This window comes from Podarcis tiliguerta (genome assembly GCF_965153285.1).
Source record: "Podarcis tiliguerta genome assembly, chromosome: 7".
In the NCBI taxonomy this organism is placed as follows: domain Eukaryota; kingdom Metazoa; phylum Chordata; class Lepidosauria; order Squamata; family Lacertidae; genus Podarcis; species Podarcis tiliguerta.
Genome location: NC_139540.1, coordinates 51,310,665 through 51,333,574, shown reverse-complemented (window position 1 = coordinate 51,333,574; position 22,910 = coordinate 51,310,665). Strand labels below are relative to the sequence as shown.

The window sequence follows — 22,910 nt, the reverse complement described above, 5'->3', positions numbered from 1 at the left end:
AGCTTATTTAGATAACTATAATTTTAGAGTTATGAAAATATATCCTGCAAAAAATAACCACTTGAGCCACAGCGACAACTTAATTGAAGGAGTTTGAGCAGATTCATCTCCTATTGACCTCACTCTTGGTAGAATATTTATGTCCCCTGCATAACCGTTCACTGTCTGAATCACATCTGCATATGCAAAAATATAAATAAATAAATAAAACCAGTACTTTCTCTTTCCTTTCCCTTTTTTTTCTGCCATGACCCTGAGTTGAAGGAAGACTAACACTCCAGGGATCACTTCCAAAAAATAAATAAATGCTTGGTTATTATACAAATGTCAGGGCAGTTGGCAGAACAGCACCCTAAAGGGAAAAATGAGAAGGCAAGGTTTTCAGGATGATTTATGGTCTGTGTCCTTTCTGAAGTGAGATAAAATGCCTAGGGAGATATGCAACCCACTTGCTGACCTTGCTGAGATATGTCAGAACAGCAACAGGCTCATGAAGCAAACTCTCAAATGGCAAAAGAGTAACTTATTTTTGATTTTTGCCAACCTTCTTTAATACTAAAGAATGGATAAGCAATGATATCGTCCTTGCTTACCAGCACAGGCTGGGGAGGTAGCTAAGGCTTCCCCCCCTCTCTCTTTCACACCCACCCACACACCTATAAAGAAAAGTTATCTCCCGCTTGAAACTTGGCTTCTCAATGTAACATCTGGTCAGTCTCTCCACAGCCTTGTGCAGGAATTCTGCTAGCAGAGAGTGACCTTTGGATCCCACTCAGGATCTGGAAACTCTATTACAGGATCTAATAAATGGTAACACAATTGCAATGGTTTGTTTACTTGCATATGTTCTGATATGTTCTTCTGATATGCTTTTCAGCAGTTTATACAAGGCAGACAAAGCAGACAACCTCTGTACAAATAAGTGAATGGACACAATCTGGACATTAAAAATAGAATCATACAAAAAAATAAAGGGGATTGTTGAATCTTCCAAGACATTGCATCTGTGACATTTCTTCCCCCCTTTAAACTGGGAATAAGAGGATAACATGGGTACTGATTACTAAACTTTTGAGTGTTTCTTAAGGCTTGAATAAGGATTATAAATGGTTCTCTCACTAACTAAAGTCATTATTTAGCACTGATGCTTTAATGTTTCAGAAACAAAGTACACATATTTTGTGATCTAGCTATTCCTGATATAATTAATTCTTACCTTGTTAACTAAAGTGTTTGCGCACCAGATCTTTCATCTGAAATTCCATCCTTTGTTCATTTTTTGCACACTTGATCTAGTCTAATATATTCATATTTATCATCACTACTTTCCCAGTCCATATGCATAGGATAACATTGTCCATAAGAGCATAATCACAGTTTCATTTCCGTTGCTGTTGAATGGCAGGGTCATTATCTCAATATAATGGGTTCACAGTAGGCTCCAAAATCATTGTTTTGATCCTGTACATTACCTTTCTCTTTCAAATAGTACAGTTAGTGATTACCATGCATTGCATTGCAAAAGTACTGTGCGTCATTAGGAAGGCAGCTTGAGTTGATATACTTGGGCCAAATGGAAATTATCTTTTTGAAGGACTCTTTCTGAACTACTTTTCTTTGGATATGGCTCCCCTTCCCAGTAGTAGGGCACACACATGGCATGCAAAACATACCCGGGACCAGATTCAGCATTCTCTGACCACCAGCACTAGCACTGTTGTGTTAGTGTAAGGACAAGAATAATGGTTGCATGATATGAAATCCAGTGCAACAGTTGCACGAGAGGAAGCTTGTTGTGCAACAGGTTGAGCAACAGGAAGCATTAGGGCTATAACAATCTCATATCAAGCAACTGTCCCAGTTTGAGCGGAACATCATGGATTTAAATAAGTCATCCTGCTCTCCGATTGGACTCCGGAATGTCCTGGAATCCATGTGTCCTCCCTTGGGCAGCTGCCGCTGAGGAGTGCAACTTTCTGTTCTTCTTTTTGCAATGAAAGAAGGTGGCCTCAGTGGCTGCTGGGAGAAGCTGGACTCTCCTCCAATCAGAGTGCATGGCGGGGAGCAGAGAAACGTTGATGGGATGGGATGGTGGAGTGAGGAAGTGAGGACAGCAGTCTGCTTCACCTTGCCCAGCCCCAGCACTGCTGGAGTGCACAGAACACAAGGCCCTGGGGAACTGCGAACTCAGCGAAAAAGTGGTGGCAGTGCACAGAAAAGGAGTGGGTCTCGTGGACAGCAGGGGCTTGAGTGGCCGCCACCACAGAGGGAACAGGAAGCAAAGGGGCTCAGGGTGCTCTTTGCCCTCAACTGTTCAACAGCGGCTCCCCCCCCCCGGCTGGCGCTGAGGAAGTTATGGCCTCCGCTGCCCCCTCATGTGCCAGAGCCCAGAGGAGGAGAGGCGCAGAATGGCCGCCATTTTTCCTCTTTGCCACTTCGACCTCTGGCTGAAGCCTGAGCCAGAATTGGAGTTATGACCTGGTAGCACTGGGCCAACACTGCTCCTTCTCTCCACTGCTTCCATCCCCAGCAATTTGACTTGCGCCCATGTCCCAGATCCAAAGCTGAAATGTTGGAAGGCATATGATCTGTTGTGCAACCTGCCACACTGGCTTCCTGGACCTTTTCTTGCACAACTAATACACTACTAAGGGACTGTAACTTAGCTGAATTCCTTTCTCAGTTTCAATCCCTGGTATCTGTTTTCTGCTGCTCCAGAGAAGCGGACACGGAGCAATGGATACAAACTACAAGAAAGAAGATTCCACCTAAACATTAGGAAGAACTTCCTGACAGTAAGAGCTGTTCGACAGTGGAATTTGCTGCCAAGGAGTGTGGTGGAGTCTCCTTCTTTGGAGGTCTTTAAGCAGAGGCTTGACAACCATATGTCAGGAGTGCTCTGATGGTGTTTCCTGCTTGGCAGGGGGTTGGACTCGATGACCCTTGTGGTCTCTTCCAACTCTATGATTCTATGATTCTATGATTCTATGATCTCCAGATAGGGCTGGGAGAAAATCCTGTCTAAAATCCTGGACAGCTGCTTATGATCAGTATAGACAGTACTCAGAAGGTGGGTCAATACTCTGACTTGCTCCTCAATAAGCCATCATGTTCTTGCAGCTCTTCATGGTTTTAAATAATGAAGAAGGTGCATGGCATTTTGCTAAAAAAACACAATCAATATATTACTTATAAACAAGTGAGTTTTTAAAGATGAGAGCCTATATAGTCTAATACTTTTTACTCCATGAAGTACTAAAATGTCTTGCACCACCACTATTGCATATCTTAAATGTACCAACGTTGCTTTTACTGCTCAGTATACATTTGGTAAAACTGACTACAGCGATGCACACTGTAATACCAGCTTAGACTCCATATGCTTGTTACCAGGGGAAAATGATGCTGAAGTTATTTTGGGCTGCAATATTTTTGGGCCATCTTAATTGCCTACCTTTGCTAAGCAATCGACACTCACTTGTGATTTGTTTGTTGGAAATACTTCTGCTTTCACCATCTGTACATTGCAGCAAATGATGAGGACCATAAGAATGCATTATGAAACCAAACAGTCTAGGGAAAATCTGTCAAAGTTACCTAATCACGTATGTGCAATCGTATCAAGCTGCTTTGCAGTGTAAGCTGCGGCATAGCTGGGGGTGGAGGAAAAGTTAATGACTGAACAAGGAACTTTGACAAACTTGTATATCTGCAACTTTTATTTAGTAAGCAAGTCATGCATTTTCGTGTGCGTGTGTATATATATATGAAAACATTGAGGATGATTGTTAAAACAGAGAAAATTGAACAAGTTTTGGGGGTTAGCATGTGAGGCTGCAAATATTAGCCACTTCTCACATCTGCCCCATCTCCCTTGCCTTCTGTGACTTTCCATGCACATATAACCCTGTGGCAGATGCCTGACATATATAAGGTTCCCAAGATCTATCTCTGGCATTGTGGGTTACTGAATCTCAGGTAGTAATGCCATTGCCTGAGACTTCAGAGAACCACTGCTACTCAAAGGAGGTGGTACTGGGCTATTTGAATTGGCTTGAATATAAGGCAGTGCTACATGCACATCTATATCCCTTCATTCACACACTTCTTCATCCCTCATCACACACACACACCCTTTATACACCCACCCTTAAAACTCTTGCACCTGACTGCTAGCAGGGTCCCCTGATACCCTCCAACATTTATTTGATGAAAATAGGGACATCCCATTCCATAACGATAATTTTTCTATTTATACTCCACACATCTTACTGGGTTGCCCCAACCACTCTGGGCAACATATATAAAAACATAATAAAACACTAAACGTTTTAAAAACTTCACTATACAGGATTACCTTCAGACGGCTTGGGTGTTGGGTAGCTTCATACCTTCCAACATTTCTCCAATGAAAATAGGGGCATCCTAAGGAAAAGTGGGACATTCCAGATCAAATTAGAAACTGGGACGGCTTCTCTAAATCAGCGACATCCCTGGAAAAAAGGGGCACTTGGAGGGTCTGTTCCCCTAGCTGCCTTGTAATGGAAAGTTGTTTAGGAGGCCCAAGCCAAAGATTGCCTCTGGCCTCTACAGTAGCCCTTTGTGCATGAAATCTGATAATAATATTACTGCTGGAAATAATTTGATTGCTAACATGCCTACGTGCTTTCTCCAACTCAAAGGAGAAAACTCTGGCAGAGGGAGGAAGCGTAATAATGCAGCATTTATCGCACTGATGCTGTAAAATTATTACAGAGTGATGACAGTGGAGGCCTCATGGATGTGTAGTTTTTGTAAGTTATTAATGACCAGCTGTGTCTGCTTTAGCTGTGCTGTTTTATGGTCAAGCCAAACAATAGTTATAGAATCCTCAACAGGATTTTGTAAGCACAAGATAACTCTTTTATAGAACACCTGTTTTATCCTGAAACGAGAGAGAGAGAGAGAGAGAGAGAGAGAGAGAGAGATGCAATGAAGGAGACTTAAATCTTCATAAAAACATTTTGGAGGTGGCTTGCTGAATTTTGCTAACTCAAGACACATTGGTTTTGGAAAGGGAAGAGCATCTGTTGGATTTTATTATATAATGAAAATGTTTATATTGCCATGACACAGTGAGATTTTTTTCCTGGCCTTTTACAGTCTAGTGTACAGAACATCCATCACTGCCAAGAACATGCCATTAGGTTTATTAGAATAAATTCAGCATTTAAAGACAAGCACTTGGGTTTTATTGAGATAATCCACCAAAATCTCATCAAATGCGCCTCTGGAGACAAACGTAGTCACAACATCAACTTTCGTTTCAAAGGGCATGGCTAATTACGAGAGGATCATGCAAAGAGAAACTAAATCTTGAGGGATGTTGGATGTGTTATTAAATCCATCTTCATACATTATGAGCCACATGTTCAATCAACACAAATAAGGAGGGTGGTATCGTGGTGAAAAGCTCTGCTCTGCCCCGCCATCTATGACATTCATTGAACTATTAACCAAGTGTTGGCCCCTGCCCTTTGATCTATTCATATTTACGCTACAGCTATATAGCTGCATACACAGCTTTGCTGAAGTCTTCAGTGAACAGGCGTAGATTGGGGTGTGGCAGAGGATTCATGGATTGAAAGCCACCCAGGGAACTTTAGCTGTTAGGTGGTATACACATATTTACAATAAAAAATAAACATATGGATCATAAGAAGGGCTGGTGCACAGCAGCTTCAACTGATTCTGTTCCTTCAGTCACCTATTGCATCTTTCTGACCCTTGAGAGAAGCAAAGACTGGAGCTTAGGAGCTACCCAACCATTGAAAATCTAGAGTTTATTGGGAGCCAACTATTCCCTATGGAGCGGGAAGGGGTCTTCCTGGATGAATGGGTTTTATTCCTTTCTACCTTTATTTATTTCCTGCAAGTTTCTCTCTGCTTATAATTCTGTTTATTCACAGAGTTTGGATTTGAGAAGACACAACCCCAGAGAGAAATGGCTAACTGGTTATCTGAATGTTTCCTGAATCATAAGTTTACTTTCGGAGGAAGAGACTATTGTTTATATGAAACCCAATTCATTCTTATGTGTGATAATTAAACTTTGCTGGTATCACAGAATTCGTGTGTTAGTCTTTACATTAAGTATTAGGAGATCAGGGTATTTATGCGTGCCTTTCAGATCCCATTATTTAAATAAAGACTAATGGAGGTCTCTTTTTCTATCAAGTTATGCCAACCGCTCTGTTGCTATGACCAACAGCAATAAACCATGCAAAAAAAATTCCAAATTGGCACAAACAATTACAACTGAAATACAGTGGAATATAGTAAGATTTTGATGCCTATATCAATGCACTTTTTTGTGTGAAAAGAATGAAAGATATCCTTTCCAATATGATTTGCCACATTTAGTTGAAATATATATGAGCCCTAAGAAACAAGGAAATTGTACCACACGCAGCCAGGATAAATATTCTAGATTACTCGATGGAATTTGCATACTGCTTCCAATAAAATGCTAGGCAAATCATTGGAAAAGCAATGAAGTCTCACCATGATTTAAAAGCCCTATTAGGAATTGACAACTGAAAATCTGGAATGAAATCTAATAATGGTAAATCATTTATAACAAGCACTAATATTCTACCATGCACATTTTTAATGGGGCTGCCACAGCATGTGTCCCCTTATGGCATCTTGCACAGCACAGGACCCATAACTAAACATTTCTGAGCACCCTGCATGTTCAGGGTGCAACTGAGCATGCATGCTAGAGGCGAAGTATATCATGATGCTGTTTTCAATGACAACTGATACAGGTCTGACTCTTTAATGAATTGTGTTGTTATTTATCCATTTTCTTTGTGCTCTTATCCGGGGATAGTCTCAAAATCTGATGAAATTACTAAGGCATGGTTCCTTGCAAAAAAGAAGCTTGTGTTTGCCAGCAGATGGAAAGCAGTCTGAGGCTTGAGAGAGAGAGCATAATGGATGACTATAACTAATTCAGGTCTGCATCACTCAGACCCAACCAGCAGATGGTTAGCAATCCCCATGATTTTGCAGTCCCAGGAAGGTAGTGTAGTGAAGTATTTGATAAACCACCATACATGCCTGATATGGCATACTGAGCTAAACAGATCACAAGTGCAGGGTTGCCATATTTCAAACAGTGAAAATCTGGACAGAAAAGTTGTTGAGCTCGCCCCGCCCCCCCCGTCGACATTTAGCCAGTTTCCACCCAGACACTGCAGCCGACTGCAGTATTCTGGATATGTCTGGGAAATTCCAGATGTATGGCAACCCTACACAAGTGATGCTGGCCTCACTGTAATGCAATACACTGGAGAAGTAAATTCCATAAATTGCACTCTGTTATGAGTATACCCTATATCTCATTTTTTGTCTGTGTGGAATGTGTGTGCCCTGTGCTTCATGTATTTCCTATTGAGGGAAAACGGTTCCAGAAACAAAGGCTCCTCTCCTTTTGGTTGCTTTGAAGAATTGGAAAACAGAACAAAATACAATTTCCTCCAGATGAAGGATTTAAAGTGATGAGCAGCACACTGTACCTTAGTTGACTGATTCACAGTAACTAGCCCACTAGATTCCATACCATTTAGATTCCATACCATTTAAGGCTATGCACACATAATACCCCCAAACATGACACGATAGTGCCATTATTGCCTGCAGTATAAGCATTATTTCTTACGTTGTGATAAAGTCTGTGCTCAGTCAGGTCTTCCTGGTTTAGATAGCATTCAAAAACTGTGAGCCTGTTTGATTACAGATGTTACTGAGAAAGCAAAAGCAAAACAACACAGTGGACCAAAGACTATAATGATTCTATATTGCCATATCTCTGAAAAACTACCATCTATACACAGCTCAAAGTAAAGAAACTGCTTCTAGTGACTTTTAAATAACAACAACTACTCTTACATAAGGCTACTCAATTGCATTGTCCTCTGGATGGCTCACAAACACAAAATATTAACACACAATAACATAAAAGAATCATATAATAAAATAGCAACTTGTGACCTAAAGATTTCCAGCAGAGAGCAGAAAAAAACCAGATAGCTTTAAAAAAATAAAAAAATACACAGCACATAAGCAATGGTTCAAAACAAAAATATCACAGGTTCTGTAAAAGACCTGGGAAGGAGAAAAAAGTCTTTAAAGTGTTTTTAAGAAACTGAAATTGATGTACTTTAATTTAATTTTATGTTTGATGTACCCCATGCTGGAATTGTTTGTCTGATGACAGATAAGTAAAGAATAAAAATATATAAAGAAATAACAAAAATAAGGAAGGTGTTAGGTGAACCTATCAGGGGAGGAAATGCTACAACCAGGGTACCAACACCAAGAAGGCCACTTCCCTGGTGCACAGCTGCCTCACTTCACATGTTGAAGGCTCCTGGATTGGATATCCTTCAGATGATATCATGGTTTGGATAGGTATATGACAGAGAATGCCCTTCCTTTTAAACAGGACTTGTGGGCTATCATGAATAGTAAAACCTTCCCGTGTTTTATTCCATATTATTGTGTTTTATTCCATATTATTGGGTTTATTTTTTTGGAGGGATATAACAGCAAACCTGCAATGCATCTCATTAGCTGCAATTTTAACAAGTTTACAGTCACAGAAGCTTTTTTTAAAAATGGCATTGTTAGTGGAGTCCCTAAGAAATAATAAAACATTTCCCAGCCAGATGGCTCAGTCACACTAAAGGAGTTGAGAGAATAAAGCTCTGCAAAGTGGAGCAATTAAGAGAACTGCCAACCGGCATGCTACCTATCCTGTTTGTGACCTCCCAAATCTCTGAGGTTATTGAGAGAATTTGCAAGAAGCTGCATCTAAATGGGACCGGCTTAAATCCTGCTTTTCTTTATTTACTTATGCATATGCACATATTATATTTAAATGGACACACACACACACATCCTTGCAAATTTTAAACTAAAGCATCCTAGGAAAGATAGCTCAATCATATTGCTTCAGCGAAAGTCCTGCACAAATGTATCCCGGCCTCACAACATTTTTAAAGAAGCACAATTAAATATTTGAGCAGAAATAAGGATTCACGTCAAAAGCTGTGAAAGTGATTAATTTCCTAGACGTGCCTGCTGTGCATTCGAGCTTCATAATTTGTCAAGGAAAAAGGACCATTAGGTGTGATTTATGAATTTAAAAAGAATTGTTCATTTCAGCTGCATCAGGTACAGAAACGTTGTTGTGAGGAATCTGCTAAACTGTTCTCATGTACGCACATAGGAATTTAACAATAAATGAAAGGTTAAAAGTTGGCAGAGTAAGCCCATGAAAGATTACCACGTCTGCCCTGCAGTAACCTTGTGGTGATTCATGAGATAGCCTGAACAGTTAAGATTTTGCTGTGAATCTAAGAGATATAAATGGTTAATATCTCTAAAACTTCAGTACTTTAGCATGGTAACACATCATAGTACAGGAAGAGAAATGCCAATGGATCTGAAAAGGTAAAGATGCTCCATCCAACATGGGATGGAATAGATAACCTGTAGAAGGAAGAGCAGTAGAAGAAGAATCTGAAGAGCCTTATCTGGAATGGATGGCACAACAGGGACATAACAAGGGTGCACAAGGCCCAGGAGTTTCTGAACAATGTGGGCATATTACATATGAGTGTGGGCATTCCACAATTACAGTAGGTTCTTAATAAAGTTGGAGTGCTCCTGTGGTTCAGGCATATGTTGAATCCAGAAAGGTATCCACACACGAGAGATGTGCTAAGCAGAAATAATTGGTGATGTGCCAGGTTGATTGAAAATCATCAAAAATTCTCTGTTCTATTCCCAGAGATAGGTGATTCTTAGAATTGCATGCTTAATAAAGATCCTTGAGGCTATGAAGAGTCTGATTGAGAGAACTTTGAATCAAAAATGCTTGTCTATGTATATAAATCTGAGAAAGTTTCTTTGCTATCTATCTATATATCTATCTGAATAGATTCAGACAATTTGGGATGTGCAGGGAGAGATGAAAACAATTTTAAGGAAATGCAGAAAGAGAGGGAGAGATGTTGAGATTCAAAATGTCAGAATTGCTGTTGATTGTTTTCTGAAATGTTTTCTTTTTTGTTATAATTGAAATTTTTCATGATAGATGAAAACTGTAGATAGATAGATGATAGACAGATAGACAGATAGATACTGAACCCTTATCCACTTGAATGAGTCCCCCACTCTCCTTCATTGAGAAGAAAGTTGCATGAACTGTTTTCATCATTGAATACCCTCTCTTCAATTTCTCATTCCACTTCCAAGATTGAGGAAAGACAACAGCAATGAAACCAAAACTATCCAACGTCCCTTGTTGGTAGAGAAGTGGTTCCCATGGAATTATTGACAACTTCTGCTGGAACCTTTCTAATATGGATGTTTGTTCTGCTGGGAGCTACAGCATGTTTAGCCTTAGATAGAATAATCATGATCAGCAGGACCAGGTCTTGCTTCAGGAGTCAATGCTGATGAACAGCCTTCATCCCTGCCTTTGTTTTGGCCAGCTTAGAAAGCTTGCTCAGATCCCCACACATTGGGGATTTCTTAGGCAGCTCCTTATTGGGCTTTATGGAGGTTGGGGGCATCTATCTGAAGGGAAAGATCTGTGCACCTTGTGATCTCAAAGCTTCCCAAAATCTAACAAACTGTAATGCCTGCTCATTGTGGGTGGGAGGCAGAGTTGTAGTGCCGCTGAATTGACCCTGGGAAATACCTTCAAATGCAGGAAAGTAGGCCTGGCTGATTTTGACTCAAAGCTAGAATTGAAGCAGCAGAGTCTTAAGGATTCCAAGAGGTCTCCCTAAGAGATTGATCCAAGTCCTATGGGCCCTGGGATGCCAGCTGTGTAGAGATGGAAGGAGAATGAGAGGTATGTTGTTGGAGAAGCAGAAGAGAAAGCAAAAGAGTGAAGAACATCAGGTTGAGGAGAGAGACAAAAGAGAGCAGCAGAGGAAGAAGAGTGATTTTGGAGGAAGGCAAGGGGAAGCAGAAGAGTGGAGAAGGCAATCAGGAAGACAAATGAGAAAAGGAAAAAGAAGGGACAAATAGAGCAGCCTCTACCACTGAAAAATAGTGAAACTCACCAGCAGGGAACAGGAGTAGCTGTCCAAGGAACTGTGAAAGTGACTTTATGGTACTGACTAAATGGAAGTTAGGATCAAAACTTATTATATTGCATTTGGCCTATATGGTTATATTTGCTATTTGGTTATTCATTTCTTGTTATCTGGGGAACAATATGAAACACTCCACTTCAGGAGCATATGCTGGCAGTAGATTCCACACAGCTGGGCAGAGCTGGGCAAGGAGTCACCTCCACATCTTATCCAAACTCCCTCCTGCAGATTGCTCTGTCCATTAAATATCTGCCTGTCTATCACTATATATTTGACCCTCACCTTAATTACTAAACCTTATGGTTTTACAGCACCTTAGCACTTTTAGAGAAGGGCATGAGAGAAGAACTTTAAAACCTGGATTTTCTCTCCACCCTAGCTTGCTTAGTAAACTTTTGGCAAACTGTATGTGTCCCTAAATCTATAGCAAGTTGGGCCGTGGTGGCATCATCAAACTGGGCATCTTCGCCCCATACTCTTCACACTTTCTTAAGATGTCCCACTACTTGGATCAATCAACAGCTGAGTATTGCCTCATGATGAGAAAGAACACAACTGAATTGTAATTTTCACTCTTGCTCAGAAAAGACGAGACGCAGCTCTTTGTTCCATGATGGGTAAAGATGAAGTAAGTGGACAATGCACCAAGTCCACCCCTTGACTGAGATGTTTCACCTCAAAAGACCCTTCTTAAGTGAATAAGAAAGAGCACTGTGGGCACCAAACGCTCCAGAAGGTTCTGGAAAGTGGGCTGTGCAAGCACCGCCTGCACACTGTGAGTCAATACAAAGTCCATGATGGATAACTTGACTTGTTTAAGGAACAGAATAAATCAAATTTTAGTATAAACAGTATAAAATGATACTGACAGTATAAAAGCAGCATGGGAAATTAAGTTAGGCAGAATTAAATTATCCCATCTGAAATTAAGCCAGAGTCTGCCCTCAATTAACATAGCACAACCCCCAAAATCGATGGATGGAATTTGGCCAGAATTTGCTTGAACCCCTAATGCCATAGGACTTAATAATTAAGAGTGGTCAGGACCTCAGTTTTGTGCATCATCCAAAGACATATTAATGTACTTTCTACTATAAAAAAACAATCAATATATTATCTTTAAAATGCTGACTGCTGCAGAATTGCTTCCAGTTTTCTAAATTCCAAGAAAGTAGCATCTGACTTCTCCCTAAGTCTAGAATAAACACCAATCTTTCACTTTTTGGCCAGTCATTGGATATGCCCACACTATCAGAACTTTAATTCCACAGTGAACAAATTTAAGTGAATTGGTAAACTAGTGGCTTAAACTAGCTTAATCCAAGATGTAGGTAACAATCCTGCAGGTAGTTCCATGTGCTGCAGTCCCGACTGAGCAGTCCTGAGTATATTACAGCCGGAACAATGGGAAACCTGAGACTTCTCTTAAGAAAAATGTGTCTTGAATCTAAAAAGAAAGTCTTATTACAATTAAATGATGCATTGTAAACACCTAGCCCTCTTTCTCCTCCCATCCACCTATAAGCAAGGGGTAAGTAATTATGCTTTTGACATTTTCAAGGAAGAAAATGTCAGTAGGTGTTTTATTTCATAGTAATAAGAAGCTCCTGCAATTTACCAAACATATACATTTTTAATGGATCTAGATATAAAATTGCACTGGTTATTTACTGTCATATCTAATTGGAATATTTTTTTAAAAAAATCAAGTGTTTTCTAATTATTGTCTATATTGCTCTTGGTATTAGTTTTATAGATCTTTAAGGCTTTGGGACCATAAGGCCTAGCTAGCTTGACCATAAATGATTAGCCCTTTTTTCCCTTTTCTTGTGAAAACCAATTTAAGTGAAGATGTGCACCATGCCCACAGGCCAACAGAGCTGAATTAATGAACCTTAAATGAGTTGTTAATTTTTTTTTTTACAGGCAAGTTCTGAAGCATGCCAAGTTTCAAACTACAGAGAGGCCCTGAAGCAATTTTGTACTTGCAAGTGAGTGAATTACAGAAGCTGGTTCTGGTTGGTCCAGTCATCCCTTTGCAAGGACACCACAACAAGATTTAGCAGAGAACTCCGCTGCTAAGGGTGGGCACTGACAACCATTTTCACTTCAGAGTGATTTTTGCTGTCACTTTTTGATGAGCTCCATGGGCATACATTTACTTTTTTTTTTTTGTTTACTAATAGGGGTTTGTGGATGTGTCGTCACAAGGGAGGCCCTGTGGAGATTGCCACTTTTCCTAGCATGGCTTCGTGCTTCTATAGCTGCCTCACTGGCAGAAGGTGGTAACGCATAACCTGTTAAAGGTCTACCTGTCATGCAGCTGTTAAAGGTGAAACTAACTAACTAACTAACGCAGGTGGCGCTGTGGGTAAAACCTCAGCGCCTAGGACTTGCCAATCATCAGGTCGGCGGTTCGAATCCCCGTGGTGGGGTGCGCTCCCGTCGTTCGGTCCCAGTGCCTGCCAACCTAGCAGTTCGAAAGCACCCTCGGGTGCAAGTAGATAAATAGGGACCGCTTACCAGCGGGAAGGTAAACAGCGTTTCCGTGTGCTGCGCTGGCTCGCCAGATGCAGCTTCTCACGCTGGCCACGTGACCCGGAAGTGTCTTCGGACAGCGCTGGCCCCCGGCCTCCTAAGTGAGATGGGCGCACAACCCCAGAGTCAGACACGACTGGCCCGTACTGGCAGGGGTACCTTTACCTTTAACTAACTAACTAACTAACTAACTAACTAACAAACCCCCGCATGAGGACCCCAGCTCAAAAGTTTGTGAAAACCGTCCATTAGACCATTCCTCATAGAAGTTGCTCATGAAGTGGCCCACAGTTCAATAGAATAGAATGAACATCTTCTAGCTGATAATGGTATTTATTCATTAAAAGTAACAGAGATTTTTCAAACTGAAATATTATTTGGCCTGGTTGGGGACAAAAATTCATTGTGGTCTAAAATTATTTTCTTCTGGGAAGGGGAAAAGTTAACGTGTACCGGACTTTAAGATTGCTGTCACATTTTGCAGGGGAGTTCAGATTCATTTTTGGACAAGCGGTTTATATGCAAGAAATTAATCTTACAAATCCAGAGCATTTCTGAAGCAGACCTGAGTACACACAGTGATGAGAGAAGGTACAGGTGTGGAGAAGGGAAATAAAATTGGTCAAACCATGGCCCATTTCTCTAGTAACCTTGATAAAGCATGTTCTCCTTCAGGGAGAGCATGTATTGCAGTGGGGTCTACTGAGCCACCCCTCTGTTACCAGGCAGGGTCTCTAAAGATGGCCTGGGGCAGTGATTGGTTCACTGGGTTGCTGGGGTAAAAGTTATGTTGCAATTTTGGTGGGAGGGGTAAAAGGTTTAAATACTCTGCACGCAGCCTTGTACTTTCTCTTTTGCTGCGTGCAACGGATCACCCGCCCACCCGCCCTAGAGTAAGGGGTTGTTGCGTTGACCTTGCTATGCCTGTCATGGGGTCGTCTGCCTTTGAGCAGGGGCCTGGTAGGAATTTTTCCACCTGGCAAATTGGCTGGCTGGGTGGTTTTTGCCTACTGCGTAGCAAATCGTCACAACTTGTAAGGTTGTGGTTAGGCATTGGTTATAAATCTGGTGGAGGAGGGGTTAGGATAGTCTGTGCCTGCCCCTCCATGGTTGCTGCGGAAAGGGAATTCCGTTAAAGGAATCCTGGGGCTTGCCATCCTTTCGTCCAATCCCTGGAATGGGGCTAGGGCCGGCAAGCCTTCGGAGAGCAGGCGGGTGAGAGTTGAGGGTCTGTGACTCAGCTCCAATTCCTCCCCGACTTGCTTTCCCCCGCACTGTCTTTCGGTGGTGCCCGGGAGTCAGTTCTGTCCCCAGGTGGGGGGACAGATAATCTTAACCAATGCCTAAACAACCACTCACGGTTTGTATTTGAATAAAGTTGTGGCCAAAATCATGCCAAAAATCTTAAACAAAAATTTCGTTTCTGTTGTGAGTTATTTGGGGGGTGGATTGGGGACCTCGACACGCAACATATAAATGATTTGAAATGCATTGTCATTCATTTGCATACTTAATGTTTATCTGATAACAATTACAATCTAAGTACCTTGCTTTCTGCCTCTTTTAATTTTCTTCTTAGATCTTCAATCCGAATGCTCAGCTGCTTTGCTTCTGCCTTATGCTGCTCCGCCTTCTTTCTTGTTTGTGTCAGTTCTGCCAATATGTCTTGGTCTTGCTTGTATAGCTCACCATCACTGCACGGCAGATCCACAAAGTCCTTATAACAAATCCAACATAAACACTGAATCAGCGGAGAAAGTAAACATGTTTTGGTGACTATATCCTCCAGTTCTGATAATATGGTGAATTGCTCAGGTGCAATGCCTTACAAATCAGGGTAATTACACTTCCAAATGCATTTGCAATGGGAGTTTTTGGAGGCAAGCACCCAATTCATATGGTTAAACATAGACATTCACACATCCATCCATTTCTATATGGGTTGCTGCTAAAGTGAATTTTGCATTACTCTGACCAATTTTGAAGAAAACCCTAAGAGTTTTGATTTAAAAAAAATACTGGCAACATGTTTCAGGGGAGTATACAAATGGAATGAATGTGATTCCTATTTAGGGACTGTGTTCCAAAGTATAATGATTGTAAAACACTGTTGTGAAGAAAAATATTGGGATAGTTTATAATGGTATTCTATTGGCTCTGATACCGGGAAAGGAAACATCTCCATTGGTGTCTAGCTTCTTCTCCTGCTGTAGCTGCAGGGAAATGTCAGGGTCGTCTATGATAATGTCAGGAGTACAGCTGTGGAAAATTAAATGACATTTTAATCAAGAGACACCAGAGCTGTTACAGTTATACGGAAGAATCTTTCCATCCGTGCATTAGAGCCTCTGCAGTTCTCATTTCGACCCAATATTAAAATAAAGTTCTTCTGCCTCTGGAACATTTTAGTAAATGAAAATCTGTGCACACACCTGCTTTCTTCAGCCAACTTCTCATTTAAGTCAAGTATGCACTTTCATGACTCATTGAGCCTTCTCCTCAGTATTAAAGCAATAATAATTTCTTCATAAATTGCAAAGGGGCTCCAACCCAAACAGTGGAACAGCTAGCTCAAGGATAACCAAGCTAAAAAGTTTTGTTCTTGATAGTACTAATGTGCATGGTATCTTCCAATCGTGAGCATATTTAAGTGTTTGCCTCCTGTTGTTTTTAAGAATCCCTAGTGAGCTTGCTTTGGAAAGGGATAAGTGCATTGCATAGAAGGATAGTAGCCAGAAGAAATTGGGGCTGATGAGTTATCCCCAGAGAATCAGCTTACAAACTCAGGACATGAACTCAAGCATTTGTAGTTAAAACATCAGGGGTGTGATGCAAACTGGACATTAAGGACATCGCCTAGTGTGTTAGAATGTGGCCCCTGTGAAATGCCTGTGTGTGTGTGTGAGAGAGAGAGAGAGAGAGGGGGGGAGAGGGAGAGGGAGAGGGAGAGAGAGAGAGAGTTGTACGGGGTGAATATTTAAAGCTCAGCCTGGATAGGATGGAGAAAAGGTCAAACATAAAGGCAGGGGGGAAATACAGTGGTACCTCGGGTTACATACGCTTCAGGTTACATACGCTTCAGGTTACACACTCTGCTAACCCAGAAATAGTGCTTCAGGTTAAGAACTTTGCTTCAGGATAAGAACAGAAATCGGGCTCTGGCGGCGCAGCAGCAGAAGGAGGCCCCATTAGCTAAAGTGGTGCTTCAGGTTAAGAACAGTTTCAGGTTAAGAACGGACCTCCGGAACAAATTAAGTACTTAACCTGAGGTACCACTGTAGCAAGTTAGGAATGGATGGATCAGGCTCAGCTTGGTTTGTGAAGGTTTTGCACACTATCAGTAGTATGGCCCAATCCACATTACCACCCAGATATTTCTGCTTCTTGCTTCTCATGTTTCACATGACACATGTCTAGCAATGCCACCACTTTTGCCCTTAATTCCATGATTTCTCAGATCACTTATAGGAGGACTTTTTAAAAAAATCAAAACTGAGATTATCGCTCATGATTTCCATGTGAACCACCCAAACACTTTTATTGCAATTTTTAGTGCTTTTGATCGTTCATAACATTTTTAATGCTATTTCTCAATGCACACCTCCATCTGCGCTTCATTGGGAAAGGCTTCCCCACAAAACCTCACTTTTCAGAGGGATTGTTGGGAGAAATGAGTATGATTGTGATCTCGTTCTTTTTGGCAGCAGAGCTCCCCACCTCAGCCAATATAGCCCAAAGTGAGTCCTTATTGAGCACGAAATGCTGGGTCCCTGTAAATGGCTGGGGATGGGGCCGGAAGCCCACCCTTTCCAGGAACTCTTGGTGTAGCTGGGCCATGGGGAAGGTAGATTTTCCCTCAGTTATTTAACTCTCTCAGGTTGATGAGGTAGGAATCTTGTCATTAACTTGCGTAAGGAAAAATATCTTGGATACCTGAAAGTAGTCTGTGGAGTGAGAGAACCTTAGGGGAAAAGGGTTCTTGCTGTGGGGCAGACATCCCCACAGGCATTTATGTGGGTCTAGCCTCTTCTGTCCCCCTGTTCATGAAAGGCCAGCTCAGCTTTCAGTCTCTCTGCAGATGTATTGTTTAAAATGTTGATGAAGTTGTGACCCTCAGTTTACCTGCTTCTTTTTGCCAGACTATGGGTGCCGTCAGGCCCGTGCAGAGTGGTGAGGTGGGGGGCAGATGGGTACACTTGCCCCGAGCCTCAGAGGACTAAGCCAGCCCCCCCCCCTCCGAATGGGACAGCCATGCAGTTGACACTTTTACCAATCAACATGCCATAAATATTCATGCTGATTTGAAGACTTCACTGTACACAAATGCAGCAGGTGAGGCAGCAACAAAATGAGACAGTGAAAGCCACCATTTCTGCAAGACACCATGCAGAGCCATGGAAAGCAAGAAACAGGGCAAGGATAAAGCAATGATTGTGTTTTGCATTATGCTTTATAGTCTAGCAAGCCCTCTTCCCCATTAGGAGCAATCCTCTGGTCACAGAAGGGAAGTTGAAAGATGACATGATGGCACTATAGCTTTTTTTTGGTAGTAATTTACATGAGTAGATGGAACATGTTTTGCTCATTATTGACATGATTGACAGCTGTCAGCTGAAAACAGGTAGTCAAGTTAGCACATCTACTCTATGGCTGCAGCCAGAGCACTGCCGTACATGGCAGGTTAATATGCATGTGAATAAAAGGGCATTCACATTATAGAAGACTATCAAACTTTGAATATGAAACAAACAAAAAGACAGAGCAATTCAAATGTTCATGTCAAACGTAACAATCAAACGGGGGGGGGGACAGCTGTAGGGGAGGCGATTTAATAATTAGATGGGGAATGTGTTTGTGTTTGGTATCAAAAGTCTTAAAATATTCCTCCTCTTTTTTTGCTTTCAAAATGGGGGAGGGCAGAAAGCCCCACTACATCCTGAGCTGTACCCACTACAATGCAACAACTGCTGCAGCTCCCTCCATAGTTACAATCAGCATTAATTGTGCTGTTTTTACAAAGGCAAGACACAGTCGGAAGACAAATAATGCTCCACGGCTCAATAAAGGCGATGGGACGACTCAGCTTCTATAACTGGAAACTGTTTGATTGCTTCACGCTGCTAAGCCTTGTTACACTCCAGCTGTGTTTAATAGGGAGCACTCACAAGAACAGTTATTCTTGCATGGAAACAAGTTGACTTGAGTACTGTATGTATTGACACTATAATCCAATCTATGGCTTTGGAAAGAAAATGAGCTCAAGTCATCAACTTCTGCCCCATTTCCCCCTACCCCAACTCACAAAGAAAATACATAAGCAGGAAGGCTTGGTGCTGCTTCTGAGTTTTCTGCAGCTCTAGTCAAATGGATTAAAGATGCTGTTGCTGCCTGCAGCCAAGAGGTCTAGAAAATATGCAGAGTGGCATTCGACTGACATTTGACATACGTTGCAAAATAGCCCGATACGTATTTTTCAGCAAACACAAGACAGAACTCACAAGGTACTTCATAGGGGGGATTAAGATTGCTAAACATCATATAACAGATCTAATTTGGTTCTGAAAAATGAGTCAGATCAGAAGGACACAGAAAGAGATTGGGCTGTTTCTCAAAGCTGTGGCTACAGATGCAAGTCTAATCTTGTGGCTGATGCACACTCCTAAAATATAACATTTCACAACTGTTATTTCCCAGAAGTTTTACCTTATTTTATGCACTTTCCTCCTCTCTAATTGAAATGGAGGTCACCATATCTGCAGCCTGGACCACCCCTACCAACTCTATGCCAGCACCTCAGTTCTTCCCTTTCTTGCATTGCTGTGTGTCTCCTGCTTCCCTCTGGCTCAAAGTGTCCTCAGTGAAGCTTGCAGTGGAGAAGCTTCAAATAGACAGCTGCTGGATGTTCCTTCAAACCATAGGTGTAGGCAATTTTAGCTTAGTGAACCATCATGTGATTTTATTACTACCCTAATAAATCCATTACCATGTTCTGAAACATATTACACTTGCCATTTCAAATATAAGTGCAAAGGAACTCTTACGCTTCTGACATTGCTCTTTGGAATGGTTTCCTTTCACCTAAGCTGTGGCACTTCGAATCATAGAATGAGGATCATCTGGTCCAACTCCCTGAAGGCAGGAATATGCAGCTGTCCCATACAGGGATCAAGCCTGCAACCTTGGCATTATCAACAGCACTTATGGTGTTCAGCGTGAGAACACTTTGTTTTAACTTCTGAATATTGCCACAGGACAATTGCCATTGTTGACATTTCCATTCCACCTTAAGGAATAGACATGGCATTGTTGCGTGTCACATGTCTGTTTGCATTCCAGCACAGTAAGCTGGGAACTTCCGTTGTGTGTATAGCTTTTGCCTTTGCATTTTCTCTCTGAGATGACATGAGAGAGAGTTGACATGTTTCTTTGTCCTGATTTATGATTAATAAATCTGTAGTTGTAGTATGCTTCCACAAGCCTCACGCCTATTCTGTGTGCACAGTGCGATCTGCTGATAGCATGTCCTGGCTCAGAAGTCTGGGTCACTGATTTACGTCAGAGAAGAAGTGATGGTCTTCGCAGTGGGACGGCTGGAAGGGAACAGCCCAGCTGGGGCTTGCCAGCTGGCCTCCTGGCCCTCTGCATGTCGACACACCACACAGCAGAGTTGAGTTTCAGTCTAAATGAATAGTCTTTCTTAATGTTACACATATGCACTGGTAGCTTACTGTCAACTGAAGAGGTAAATTTGAACTGATTAGCAAGAATTCATTCTCCCAGTTGTTCAGCACTAGGAACAAAATGTGTCCCTCACCCCACATCTCCATAAATTGGGCTCCTGAGATTAAGAAAAGGCTCTCTCTGTGTGTGTAGGAAGAAGGAATGAATTTATATGCAACTAAATTTTCGACCGGGACCTGGGTAGCGCTGTGGGTAAAACCACGGAGCCTAGGACTTGCCGATCAGAAGGTTGGCGGTTCGAATCCCCGTGACGGGGTGAGCTCCCATTGCTTGGTCCCAGCTCCTGCCCACCTAGCAGTTCAAAAGCACATCAAAGTGCAAGTAGATAAATAGGTACCGCTCTGGCGGGAAGGTAAACGGCATTTCTGTGCACTGCTCTGGTTCACCAGAATCGGCTTAGTCATGCTGGCCACATGACCCGGAAGCTATACGCTGGCTCCCTTGGCCAATAAAGCGAGATGAGCGCCGCAACCCCAGAGTCGGTCACAATTGGACCTAATGGTCAGGGGTCCGTTTACCTTTACCTTAAATTTTCGACCTGGGCTGAGTATGTGCTGGTGGTTCCCAACCCTAATGTAGAATGAGCATATGGCTTCTAATGTCAAAAGAGATTTATTTTTTTTAAGATAGAGATCTCCTACCTTATTCACTTCAGAATATTTCATGAAAGCAGTTGCCTTCAAACAGTTTATTCCTGTAGAATTATGGGCTGTAATTCTTTTTACAAGGATCTCTAGGGTTCTTGTCAATTTTGCTATAAAAGTCATGTAATTTGTGACAGAACATCTCTAAATCTAGGATGTCTGGCAAAATCTACTGCAGAGGAAAGCATCTAAATATAACTTACAAACCAGCTCTGTGCTCTGGGCTTAGGAATCTATGCACTGATGGAAGGGACATCCCCCCCCCCCTCACCTTCCTTTCTTCTGAAGCTGAAGATAAATAGTGCTGTGCTGCAGAAGGACTGTGGAAGACCCAGTTGCTTCCAGACAACTAGTTTAATTCATCAATCACTGATTTGTTTGTGGGGATACTAGATGATATTGCAATGCAGATACTCCACAACCATGCTAGGGTTCTTTTCACACTCCCGTATCTGATGACAGATAAAGTGGAAAAGGGCGAAAGGGTTAAAAAAAAATCAGAACATTATTTTAGGTATCTGCAGAAATATATTGCTTCACCTTAGGAAATATGATCCATGAATGTTGTGATAGTTGAAAATCCAATGCACTTGAAAAATTATGCTAGAAAATGCTGATGCTGACTACATGAAAGCCAATACTGTACTGGTTTATAATTTTACCAATGTTTAAACAAGCTAATAGTTTTGCTGGTTAATGCATTTCTGTTTTAGTCTCATTGACAAATTTTTATGAAGGCAGGAGGATCAATATTTTAACCCCAATCCACAAACATGTTCAACATTATAACTTGCCTTGCAACATATTCATTCCCAAACAGTCATAGCAGAAGGGTTTTGAGGTTCCCGCTGAAGTTAATGGGACTGTCGGCTTAATTGAAATATTTCATTAATATGATATGGGTCACAACACAAGAGACTGCAGCACGCTATTGAACTAGAGCTTTTTATAACACAGCATATTTTGATATACCGAATGCTAGTCCATAGCACTTCACCTCCAAGAAAGAGAAAAGAAGGGTCCAGTTCACGTGAATTGCAAGGATGAATCCAAAGGTGAAAAGGTAAAAATATTTTCATTGAGGAAGCCAGGAGGGGTGAGGAAGGAGCTTCAGGTTGGAGCCAAACAAATTTAGAGCACAAAACAATTCTGCAAAGAAACTTCAAAAAGAAGTAATGACTATCCGGTAGTCGGTCAATACCTATCCCAACCAAAGACTTTCTGTATATTCAGATGTTCTGCAGAGTGCTCCTACTGACTGAAGCAAGGTAGGTGACAAGTGAATGGTGGGCTTTCTTGGTGGTTTGTTTTAGTTCACCATTTATGGATAAATTCTCATACCACAGTTGCTAGGCAAACTGTAAACGAATGTGTAGTAACCAGGATGTTCAAGAATTGCCCATACCTTTTGGGGTTTCTCTCTCATGAGTCCAACAGGTATGGCATTGACATTAAATTGTAAAATAACAGCCAGGTTCAGACATCATGTTAAGTCAAATTGTGGCTTTCCAGGAATGTGAGAAGCTGTTACATCCACAGTGATCCTCTTCAGTCCCCCCCCCCCTTTTGATCTCGTGTTACAATGTGCTGAACCAAATCTTGGATTATCATCTTAGCTTAACCTGGGCTCATGGTTGAACTCTCTCCTCACTAACCATGTGTTATATAGCCAAGAACAAATCTTGGCTCAAGAAAGCATTGGCATTTCTTTTTTACATAGGTATCCCTAAAGCTTTCCACGACATCAGTGATACGCCAAGTTGACAAAAGATAGCTTATGACCTGTTTTCATCCAAGAACATAAGAATTATTGCCACACACACCACAT

At 41.6% G+C, this 22,910-nt stretch overlaps 1 protein-coding gene across 2 annotated transcripts in view; it reads right to left on the bottom strand.

Annotated features, from left to right (window-relative positions):
* Positions 1-22,910, bottom strand: part of CCDC102B (coiled-coil domain containing 102B) — a 75,704-nt gene that overhangs the window by 1,003 nt on the left and 51,791 nt on the right. For both annotated transcript variants that reach the window (XM_083450171.1, XM_083450170.1), the window contains one exon: positions 15,244-15,414. In XM_083450171.1, coding sequence (XP_083306297.1) covers positions 15,244-15,414 — 171 coding nt within the window. The remainder of the gene's footprint in view (positions 1-15,243; positions 15,415-22,910) is intronic.